The sequence below is a fragment of the Neoarius graeffei genome, chromosome 9 (assembly GCF_027579695.1).
Source record: "Neoarius graeffei isolate fNeoGra1 chromosome 9, fNeoGra1.pri, whole genome shotgun sequence".
In the NCBI taxonomy this organism is placed as follows: domain Eukaryota; kingdom Metazoa; phylum Chordata; class Actinopteri; order Siluriformes; family Ariidae; genus Neoarius; species Neoarius graeffei.
This window is the reverse complement of record NC_083577.1, coordinates 43,584,469-43,596,725: the sequence shown is the minus strand read 5'-3', so window position 1 is coordinate 43,596,725 and position 12,257 is coordinate 43,584,469. Positions and strand designations below refer to the sequence as shown.

At 42.4% G+C, this 12,257-nt stretch overlaps 1 protein-coding gene across 1 annotated transcript in view; it reads left to right on the top strand.

The window, feature by feature from the left end:
- The window catches only part of LOC132892154 (NXPE family member 3-like), a 36,858-nt gene that overhangs the window by 21,038 nt on the left and 3,563 nt on the right, over positions 1–12,257 (top strand). Inside the window, exons 3-4 of the mRNA XM_060930548.1 lie at positions 9,598–10,180; positions 11,142–11,331. Coding sequence (XP_060786531.1) covers positions 9,598–10,180; positions 11,142–11,331 — 773 coding nt within the window. The remainder of the gene's footprint in view (positions 1–9,597; positions 10,181–11,141; positions 11,332–12,257) is intronic.

Sequence of the window (12,257 nt, the reverse complement as noted above, 5' to 3'; positions counted from 1 at the left end):
GATATTGTGAACTATTTCGTGAATAGTAAAAGTGCCTACACACTTGACGACCTCAAAGCATACAAGTCGCTGGAGCCATACAATTATTTTGTCTGTGGCTGGGTCCGTGAAATCCACCATATACAGTGGGGCAAAAAAGTATTTAGTCAGCCACCAATTGTGCAAGTTCTCCCACTTAAAAAGATGAGAGAGGCCTGTAATTTTCATCATAGGTACACTTCAACTATGAGAGACAGAATGGGGGGAAAGAATCCAGGAAATCACATTGTAGGATTTTTAATGAATTAATTGGTAAATTCCTTGGTAAAATAAGTATTTGGTCACCTACAAAAAAGCAAGATTTCTGGCTCTCACAGACCTGTAACAACTTCTTTAAGAGGCTCCTCTGTCCTCCACTCGTTACCTGTATTAATGGCACCTGTTTGAACTCGTTATCGGTATAAAAGACACCTGTCCACAACCTCAAACAGTCACACTCCAAACTCCACTATGGCCAAGACTAAAGAGCTGTCAAAGGACACCAGAAACACAATTGTAGACCTGCACCAGGCTGGGAAGACTGAATCTGCAATAGGTAAGAGGCTTGGTGTGAAGAAATCAACTGTGGGAGCAATTATTAGCAAATGGAAGACATACAAGACCACTGATAATCTCCCTCGATCTGGGGCTCCACACAAGATCTCACCCCGTGGGGTCAAAATGATCACAAGAACGGTGAGCAAAAATCCCAGAACCACACGGGGGGACCTAGTGAATGACCTGCAGAGAGCTGGGACCAAAGTAACAAAGGCTACCATCAGTAACACACTATGCCGCCAGCGACTCAAATCCTGCAGTGCCAGACGTGTCCCCCTGCTTAAGCCAGTGCATGTCCAGGCCCATCTGAAGTTTGCTAGAGAGCATTTGGATGATCCAGAAGAGGATTGGGAGAATGTCATATGGTCAGATGAAATCAAAATAGAACTTTTTGGTAAAAACTCAACTTGTCGTGTTTGGAGGAGAAAGAATGCTGAGTTGCATCCAAAGAGCACCATACCTACTGTGAAGCATGGGGGTGGAAACATCATGCTTTGGGGCTGTTTTTCTGCAAAGGGACCAGGACGACTGATCTGTGTAAAGGAAAGAATGAATGGGGCCATGTATCGTGAGATTTTGAGTGAAAACCTCCTTCCATCAGCAAGGGCATTGAAGATGAAACGTGGCTGGGTCTTTCAGCATGACAATGATCCCAAACACACTGCCTGGGCAACGAAGGAGTGGCTTCGTAAGAAGCATTTCAAGTTCCTGGAGTGGCCTAGCCAGTCTCCAGATCTCAACCCCATAGAAAATCTTTGGAGGGAGTTGAAAGTCCGTGTTGCCCAGCGACAGCGCCAAAACATCACTGCTCTAGAGGAGATCTGCATGGAGGAATGGGTCAAAATACCAGCAACAGTGTGTGAAAACCTTGTGAAGACTTACAGAAAACGTTTGACCTCTGTCATTGCCAACAAAGGGTATATAACAAAGTATTGAGATGAACTTTTGTTATTGACCAAATACTTATTTTTCACCATAATTTGCAAATAAATTCTTTAAAAATCAGACAGACAATGTGATTTTCTGGATTTTTTTTCTCATTTTGTCTCTCATAGTTGAGGTATACCGATGATAATTACAGGCCTCTCTCATCTTTTTAAGTGGGAGAACTTGTACAATTGGTGACTGACTAAATACTTTTTTGTCCCACTGTAAAAACAAGTGACAGTCGTGTCCTAATTACAGCCAAGGTATGTAAACATTGGAATTTTAGAGCTCTCAACACTGCATATACTGTAAATATGTGTGTATAATATCGAGTTGATTTAAGACAAATTTTACATCCATTAGTGGTATTACAGTACCATGTCAGTGTACAATGTAAACGTACACTCAGCGGTTCCAGTTAGGCATTCTCCAGAGATTGTTTCCACGATGTTTTGGTTTCCAAAAACAAACTTAAACACAATTGATTGTTTATTTAAAGAACTTACTGTACCACTTATAAAATGATCAGAGCAGACTTTGCTGTGTTTGGAAGGCTGATAATCCTTGCGGTTGATTCTCACAAGCCATAAATTTCTCCTTTGTATGCTGAGTTTCTTTGTTTGCTCACCTTCGTGCTCCCGTACAGTGGGAATTCCATAAAAGCTCTGCTTGACGTCATCATCTTACCTATTACGACAGCCGTGAATACAACAGGTGTGCACCATTGCTAGCTTTAAATAGTAATAATGTAATTATAAATGTAAATAATATATAAATAAATGTAACTCGCGCGTTACAATGTGTGCTCAGTGACCCGTACGGTAAGCTTGCCCCACAAGATGGCCGCCACTAGGGAATCCCCGACTCTGTGACGTCATGTGAAAACTATCTATTGATTAGGTTACTGAAACAAACTCTGAGTATTTCTACTTTGTTGTTTAGCTCGGAGAAAAGACACAGTCTAGATGTAGTGGACCCTGAGTGACAACTCTGTGCAGCTAGCAGACCATCTGTTTAGCCTGTTTGTCTACTCCCTGGCCTTGGCTCTGGATTGTCAGAAGTTAACTAGGCCTGTTCTGAGACTATGCTGCAAGAAATGAGAGCAGCACCTTCCCGAGTGGGATGGATACCGTCCCGCCCTAACAGACCAGCAGTGTCCTCAAAATTAGTCCAAATTATTAGAGATGCACCGATACCACATTTGTGAAAACCGATACGAGTATGAGTACTATCATTTCAGTACTTGCCGATACCGAGTACTACCGATACCGATACTGTTGATGTTATTAAAATATAGGCTACCTACATATCTATAATCTAACACCCGCGGGCCGCCGCAATGCGAAAAAAATTAACGAAAAATAAATCATATTTATGAACTCACGTTTCTGTCATGTGTGATGTACGAACCCCTGATGCCCGAGTTGGCTTAGCCTGGGTCTCTCCTTCTACGGGCGTGCCCTCCGTAGGTGGCTGGTGTAGCCTAGTGGTGCTAAGTCTCCACTCTGGAAATTTTGGAATTTGAATTGAACACATATTTATAAACACACGCAGGCCATTTACGATATAGGGTTTGTTAAAAAAAACATTTTTTCAAAAATTGCAGCATTTGAATATTTAATAGGCCTACTTTATCTATTTCCCGTGAATGTTGTTTTCTAACTGGAGTGATCATGCACACGGGTTCACATTGACAATCTCCGCTGCTCCAGAAGCGCAGAGTAGCCTTGAGTCCATGTCACACAGCCAGACAGCGCCTCTTCACGGTAGCGCTTATCTTTTGCAACATTGTTACAATAATGTTGCAAAACCTAAGCGCTGCTGCGCTAGGCCTACTAGGCCTACATAATGTTGCAAAAGAAGCGCTACCGTGAAATGAAGAGGCGCTGTCTGCTGGCAGTGTAACGTGGACTACAAGGCTATCTGCGCTTCCGTGTGCAACCTCTCTCGATTGTCACGCAACATTCACTCCCAGAAAACTACACTCATTGCAAATAGCCTACACAAAGAATTAAATATTTAGCTGCTGCAATTTCTGAAAAAGGCTGCTATTTATTTGGATTAGATTACAATGTCCAACTTTCGAAGTCAAGAAAGACTTGCACTCTTGCAACATGTAAGACCGATTGTTGATGAAGGGAGGAGAGAGCAGTGAGTTACCACATGCAGCGTGATCATTTCACTCCGCTGGTCACTTACCCCCTCTATCATCGGCCTTCCGCAACATTGCGGTCTTGGTTGACTTAAGGGTTGTTCTGGTGGTGCGCTTAAACTACTCCAATTACATTTAGCAACAAGACAAGGGCGTGAAAGGGAGGAGCAGTGACCATCGCAACATCACAGAGAGCACACAAGATAACAGTGGCGGCTGGCGACGATGTATTATTTAATTTCCATCGCCAGTAATGCAGACTAAAATATGCCCCCCCCCCCCTCCTCTCATGTGCATGTGCGCACATCCTGCTGTGTGCTGCAGGAGAGTTGAATGCCTCGAGCACGCTCTTGTTCAGTCGCAGAACTTGTTAGGCAGACACTGTTGCTGTCCATTCGCAACATCGCGTCCCGTGCTCGTGGAGCTCCATACCTGTAGATGGGATGTCAATTTCCTTGGTCTTAGCGTTGCCCTCAACTGAAACAAGTTGGAAAACTCAATCAGCCATTTCTTAAAGCTCTCTCTCTCACTCTTCACTCTTAAACTCTCCCGGTTGGACTCGTACTTAAAAACTCTGCTGGTTGGATTCACCTATACAAAAATCCGATTTTCATTTGTTTGTTAGTGAGTAGCCTGTCCTACAAAACCCTTACCTAGGCGAATAGCCAACATTAAAAAAGGACAACGTTGGGGATCTTAGCGTAGGCCTATCTGCGTATGGCAGCGAAAGGGAGTGGAGTGTGGAGAGATGTTTAAAATGACAGTGTTGGGGAAAGATGTTGTGACGGCACTGTTTCATGACTACGCAAACACATCTTCGTCATGGAAAAATGGGTTGTTGTCGAACAATTTTTTTTGTCTTCTGACGAAATTAGCCTACGCTCAATGCTTGAGATTTACAATTTTTTTCCTGGGAGAGGCTTTTTTTTCCTCGAACGGACGCTGGCAAAAGGCGCTTCACGGAACACTATCGGCGCATGGTATAGCCTATCATATTATGCTCAAGCCTGAGCTCAACAATGCTTCAGTTTTTTTTTCTCTCTCGAATGGAACAAAAAGCGCTGCGGGGAACATTGGTATCGGCGCATGGGATCGGCACTGGTATCGGTTCATGGTATCGGCAACTATTTGACAAGTATGAGTATGAGTATATTAGTGGAGTATCGGGGCCGATGCCGATGCCAGTATCGGTATCGGTGCATGCTTACAAATTATCTATAAAGCCCACACTGTTTTCAGAGCACCACCTGGACAACCAGCAGTTCAGCAACCATAACTTGCTGTAAGCTACCAGTATATCGCCACATCACATTGGGATGGGGCCAGAGCATATTACAGCATTGGACATCGCCTTCACTAATTTAAACATCCCTACAAAGTTACTCTTAGTAACCTCAGACTGGGGAAGGCGTATATCATTAGCTCCTACATGAATAACTATTTTTGAGAACCTGTGCCTGGCTAGGACCCTAAGCTTACCTACTATGTCCGGCGCCCTGGCTCCCAGTATACACCTGAATAAAACTGCTGGTGCCCCTAAAGGCCTAGCTAATTTCACGTGCTGTATGATAGAGTCCCCTATAGCCAGAGCTCTTTCAGGTGTAATGGAAACTTCTAATAAACACTTCAGAACACTTAGCAGTTGTCTTTTCAGTTATTTATTATAGTAGATCATATAAAACAGGAAAGGAAAAAAGAAGAAGAAGAGAAGAAGACACCACCTCCGGTGATGCTGAGAGTACGCAGTCCGAGTTGTGTCTTAGTGGCTGTTATCTATTATACTCTAAAGCTGTTCGCTCACTGCTCGCGTCTTCATGTGATTGGCTCAAGACTTTCTATGAAGCTTTGTTAAAGCGTGCACCTGGCGTGCTCTGGGATGTGCAGGTGGATGCATGGTTAGGGAGAACTCAGACACCCTGCTCATCACCAGCCAAGGGCACAAAAAGGCGATTACAGCATGTGGAAAAACAACTTTTCTCAGTACACTAGGCCACTTGAGCTCAACACACAGAAACACAGAGAATAGGAATGTTCATTCACTAAATTTCCTTCACACAGGTTTCTCAGCAGGTGTATCACTGAGGAGGGCAAAACTGCTTGACACGTGAAGCAGAGAGGAGTGATGCTCCTATGGGTGAGCCTCAGCGGTAGCTTTGGCTCTATGCTTATGCCGCCGAATCATCACCCATTCGCCCCGCTGTGAGGGCTCTTATGCCGGAGTTGGGGGATTACTAACTCCACCCAGGGCATCCAGACTTTCCCCTGCAGAAACTACACTGCTCTCATTCTCACTAGCCCTCTTTAAAGTCTGGATACACACTTCTAAACCTGCAATCTTCTCCGTCAGAGAGCTAACTAATCTGCACTTATCACAAATAAAGCTATCACTAGCGACAGAGGAAGAATGACTAACATCCTGCACTCAGCACACTGAACAAGCCAAAGGTGTGCCATGATGAAAGGATTCACGTACCTTAATTGAGGATCTGTTAATGTTAAAGCAGATCTGATGTGGATGGCCTCTGCTTGTGGTTTTTACACAGGAGGAGAAAAACCAGAAAGCTTCCGGTCTTGGCATTCTTCTGAAATTTTTTTTTAAATGTGGAAAAAGGAAAGCGAAAGTGAAAGTACAATAAAAAATAAAAAGGATACTGGAAAATTATTTGTCGAGAAAATAAAAAAAGATTAGTGATTAATGCCAACACTCATGGAAAAAAGACTCATCGCAAACAACTCGGAAACCTGGAAGTACATCGCACAGAATGCGCATGCACCAACTCTCGACACATTCTCAAAAATTGACCTCACATTCTCTTTTGGGGACAGAGGAGACAGGCACCCTCTTCTTCCATAGTCATGCCTTTGCGTGTGCAGAATGTGGTTTTGCATTGTCTTGTTGAAATATCCCTGGAAAAGATGCCGGCTTGAAGGCAGCACATGCTCTTCCAAAATCTCAATGTAGTTTTCTGCATTAATGCTGCCTTTCAAAGAATTATAAGTTACCTTTGCCAAGGCTACTGACAAAACCCCAGACCATAACAGACCCTGGCTTTTGGACTTGTTGCTGGCAACAGTCTGGATGGTCCTTTTTGTCTTTGATCCGGATCACACAGCATCCATTTATTCCAAAATTGACCTGGAATACTGATTTGTCTGACTACAATACACATTTCCACTGTGTGATGGTCCATCCCAGATGCCTCATAGGCCAAAGAAATTGATGGTTCTTCTGGACATAGCAAACATAAGGCTACCTTTGTGCACTGTAAAGTTTTAACTGGCATTTGTGGATGTAACTCCATATTGTACTGCTTGACAAAGGTTTGGCAGAGTAATCCTGAGCGCATGTGGTTATATCAGCAATAGAGGGATGACGGATCTTGATGCAGTGCTGTATGAGGGATCATGGGTGCTCAACTTGGGCTTGTGCCCTTGCCCTTTATACATCAACATTCCTCCAGGTTCCTTGAATCATTTAATATTATGCAACACAGAGTGAAATATTCAAATACCTTCCTGTTTTTCTTTGAGGAACATTATATTTGATCATTTCAATAACTTTCTTCCATGTTTGTTAACAAACTGGAGATCCCCTACCCACCTTTGCTCCTCACAGACCAGGCCTTTCCTGGACACTGCTTTTGTACCAAATCATGATTCCAATCACCTGTTGACATCACCTGTTTCAAATCAGATTATTATTTAATTGTTTTCCCTCATTACTAGCTCTAATTTGTCCCTGTCTATTTATTTATTTATTTATTTAGTAACATGTTGCAGGCTTGACACACAGGAATGGATGTATATTAGCAAATGAAATGAAGTTGACCAGACAAAACATGAAGTATCTTGGCTTCATACTGTCAGCAATGAACTATAAATCAAAGTAAATTTTAAAATAAATTGCTTTCCATTTTTTAATTTGCATTTTCCATATCATCCCAACTTTTTCTGATTTGGGGTTGGAGTATGTTGTAGTTTAGTATATTCATTAAGTTGTGGACACAAATTTAGTCTTCTGTGCATGATATAAAATTTAATAAATACAACTGGAAATTATGGGATATGCTGGATTGGCATGGTGGAAATGTAGCAGTGCCATTATACTAAATATCAGCGCTCTTGGAATGCTACTTGACCAATCAATTTGGTGAACGAGAAGTAAGTGTTGTATAAACTGTATTATACAATAAAATTACAATCACTGTGGTACAAGTAGAATTCTGCACTTCCTTCCATGCTGTTATACAAAAATAATAATGCACTTCAGGGTGGTAAGACTGCAACGGGCCATAGCACATCACCCTGGCCTTACATATTGCATTTTTCATGACCAAGATACCACAGCTATTTAGCAAAGCATTCTGAAATATATGGGTTTTTTAAAAACAGATTTTTAATGCTAACATTCTCATTAACCATATAAAATATATTAGCACATCTCAAAAATGAGAATATTGTGAAAATGTTCATTTTTTTCCATCATTTAATTAAAACGGTAAATTTTCCTATATTCTAAATTCATTACACATAAAGTGAAATATTTCAAGACTTTTTGATTTTGATGATTATGGCTTATAGCTCATGAAAATCAGAAATCCAGCATCTCAACATATTAGAATATTTCATTTCGAGTTTGAGTAAAACAGTATAAATTACAGTGTACCTCTCAGTCTGGTTCAGTACATGCAACCGCAATCATGGGGAAGACTGGTGACTTGTCCAGAAAACAACCATCATCAGCCTAAGAAGGTCATTGCTGAAAAGGCTGGTTGGAAAAGGTGCACAAGCAACAGGGATGACTGCAGCCTTGAGAAAATTGAAAAGAAAAGTCAATTCAAGAACTTGGGGGGAAAACTTCACAAAGAGAGGACTGATGCTGATGTCAGTGCATCAAAAGCCACCATGCACAGACATCTTCAGGAAAGGGACTACAACTGTCACATTCCTAATATCAAGCCACTTACCTAATATCAAGTCAGAAGCAGCTTACCTAGGCTAAAGAGAGAAAGAACTGGACTATTGCTCAGTGGTCCAAAGTCCTCTTTTCAGATGACAGTAAATTTTGCAATGCATTTGGAAATCAAGGTCCTGGAGTCTGGAGGAAGAGTGGAAAGGCACAGAATCCAAGGTGTTGCAAATCCAGTGTGGTTTCCACAGTCTGTGATGATTCGGGGTGCCATCTGTTGGTATTGGTCCGCTGTGTTTTATCAAGTCCAAAGTCAACACAATGTCTACCAGGAAATTTTAGAGCACTTCATGCTTCCATCTGCTGGCAAGCTTTATGGAGTTGCCAATTTTCTTTTCCAACAGGACTTGGCACCTACCCACAGTGCCAAAACTACTACGTACCACATGGTTTGCTGACCATGATATCACTGTGCTTGATTGGCCTCCACCATCCAAAGACATGCAGTTAGATTAATTGGCTACTCTAAATTGCCAATAGGTTTAAATGTGTGTGAATGGTCGAGACAAGGAAACCTCTATAATAATCCAGTAGAAACCAATGGGAAACCACTACTGTAATTTTTCCCTCAAAACTTTGTTGGCTTGAGTCGTCAAAGCAGTCACGTCACTGTAGTGATATGCCAGATCGATAAATGAGCCTTAATCATCAGAACAAACAAAAAAGCCTTGAAATATTTCAATTTACATGTAATGAATAGAGAATATATGAAAGTTTACCTTCTTGATTTGCATATATCAAAAAAATAACTTTTTTTCATAATATTCTAATTTTTTGAGATGCACTAGTCCATACCCAAGTAAATCTTCCTCATAAACAGTGGTACTAGCCTGTGTTTAAAAATAATTTATATAAAGTTGATTATTAAAAATTTGGAGCCTACAATTAGAGCAGAGAAGATCTCAGATTTGTGATGACTGCTTTGTGTGCTGGACTGAAAAAAATGCTCTCTTTTTTTTTCTTTTTTTTTTAGACTGTCATATTTGATCAGGGAATTTTCAAAGTCCAGCAAATACAGAGCAGTAACCACACAGTCTTTAAGCCTACTGAAACCTTGAGGCCGCTGGACATAAACAACACTTATTGTGCACGCTTTGGCCAGAAGCCCACGGCAGAAGAGGCCAAAGAAGAGCGAGATGTGCTCAACTCCATAGCATGGCCAGGTCCCTTGGTGCAAGGCCTTCCTATGGAGCTCAGCAGCGACCCTGCCAAGAGTTACTTTGTGATTCAGGGCTCATCAAAACAACGATTAGGTGGTCAGCTTCTAGTCAATGTCCATGTGCAGAACTTCTTGGGTCTGCCTAAGGATCATGGAGGAGATTTCCTGATAGCCTGGCTGCATTCACCTGAGCTGGGCGCCGGTGTTGGAGGGAAAGTGCATGACCACCAAAATGGCACCTATACAGTGCTGTTCCCACTGCTGTGGGCTGGTGTAGCACGGGTGAAAATCACCATGATGCACCCAAGTGAGGCAGTGGTGGTGCTTAAGAGATTGCAGGAGGAGCAATCTGACAGAATGGTTTTTAAAAGCCTGTTCAAATCTGGTGCTGTCTCAAGCCCTGTCCACACGGCAACGGATTCAGGTGACTCTGATACAATTGCTTATCGTTTAGGCCTGGCGTTCACACGGCACCGGCGTTTTGGGTGCCCAAAACGCAATCTTTTTGAGAACGGGTTCCAGAGTGGAAAGATCTGGCAACGTTGCCGTTGTGAAGTTGTCTGGATGAGTAGAACGGATTTGTTTACGATGATGTCACAACCACATGACTGTCAGTGCTTCACGCTGGGTAGAAGTGTAATGAACTCGATGCGAGTTGTCAACAAATCCTATAACTTGGTTCATGAAACGCGCTTACAAAATATTTTCACTGTGAATATTTATTGTGTAATGGTGCAAAGTGAGAGAGAGCGAGAGAGAGAGAGAGAGACTCTGCCCTTAGGGCAGAGTCAATCCCGCCAGCAAAAACAGGGAAAAAAAAAGGAGCGATCTCACCACTTCAGATGTGGGTTTAAGTCCTACAATACATTCCTCAAAAAGGGCGTAAAAGAGCAAATTAATCCATCAACGTGTATCATTCAATTTATTCTGGACCATTAAAGACGCCACCTTCCGCATAGAATCATACGTCATCCTCGCCGCCATATTGGACAGGTCAAAGCGGAGAATAAAGATTCATGTGCTGCGTTTAACTGTACCAACAGGTTTGCCATCCAAACGAGATCACGTGGGATTACCTTTCACAGGTGAGACTGGAAAAATACTTTTCATTGTATTTGGTCATTATAATGTAATTTTACGAACAGATTTTCCTGACTTTGTGGCTAATATGAAGTCTCGCGCATAATAGTTTATGCGCATGCATCCTTACTTCTTCTATTGTTCTGGTGTCTCCGAAGGGACCGTCTTACAGCGCCCCTAGAGGTGTGGCATGTGTATTGCATCGTTTTCAGCAAGCGTTGCGTTGCCATATGGACCTGATATTTTACTGATCGTTGCCCATTTGGACGCGATATCAGAGACCACTGTGTGCAACCTGTGTCTGCTGCTCAACCAGAAACCACTCTGCAACTACGCTGACCCTTTAACTGGAGAACCCTGGTACTGCTACAAACCTGAAAAGCTTGGATGTGACAAACGAATAAATCACTATAAAGGGGGCTGCAAGAATGATCTTCTCAGTGCATATGAAGCCCAGTTCTTCCAGAGGTGAGGTGGTACCTGGTGTCTATTTGGGCAAATCTTTTTAGATAACTACTTCTTGTGTGTGTGTGTGTGTGTGTGTGTGTGTGTGTGTGTGTGTGTGTGTGTGTGTGCGCGCGCACATCCAAATTGGGAGAATGCTGTAGGAGATACAGCAAGTTTTATGTGGTCCTACACTATTTAATGGACCAAAAGGGATTAAATTAAATTATTTTTGATACTTGGTTGCAAATCCATTTTAAGGACTCTTTCAAGAATTTACAAGAGAATTTCCAAGCTCAGGCTGATTAAAATAAAATGTCTGTCAGGATGATTTCTCTGCCCTCACAACCACTGAAATTTATTTATTTATTTACTTATTTATTTATTGTATTGAACATCTCATCTCATTATCTCTAGCCACTTTATCCTGTTCCACAGGGTCGCAGGCAAGCTGGAGCCTATCCCAGCTGACAATGGGCGAAAGGCGGGGTACACCCTGGACAAGTTGCCAGGTCATCACAGGGCTGACACATAGACACAGACAACCATTCACACTCACATTCACACCTACGGTCAATTTAGAGTCACCAGTTAACCTAACCTGCATGTCTTTGGACTGTGGGGGAAACCGGAGCACCCGGAGGAAACCCACACAGACACGGGGAGAACATGCAAACTCCGCACAGAAAGGCCCTCGCCGGCCACAGGGCTCGAACCCGGACCTTCTTGCTGTGAGGCGACAGCGCTAACCACTACACCACCGTCCCACCCCTGTATTGAACATTTCTTTCATAATATCTCATGATAGTAAATTACTTAATAACTGCAACAGTCTCTTGATGTACAAAGCACATGCATTTGCTATGGCTGTTGAAAAAGCATTCTTGTTTCCAGCTCTTTTGAAATTGCTCCTTCTCACGATTAATTTTGCATTTTTTGTCTGTAGCTAT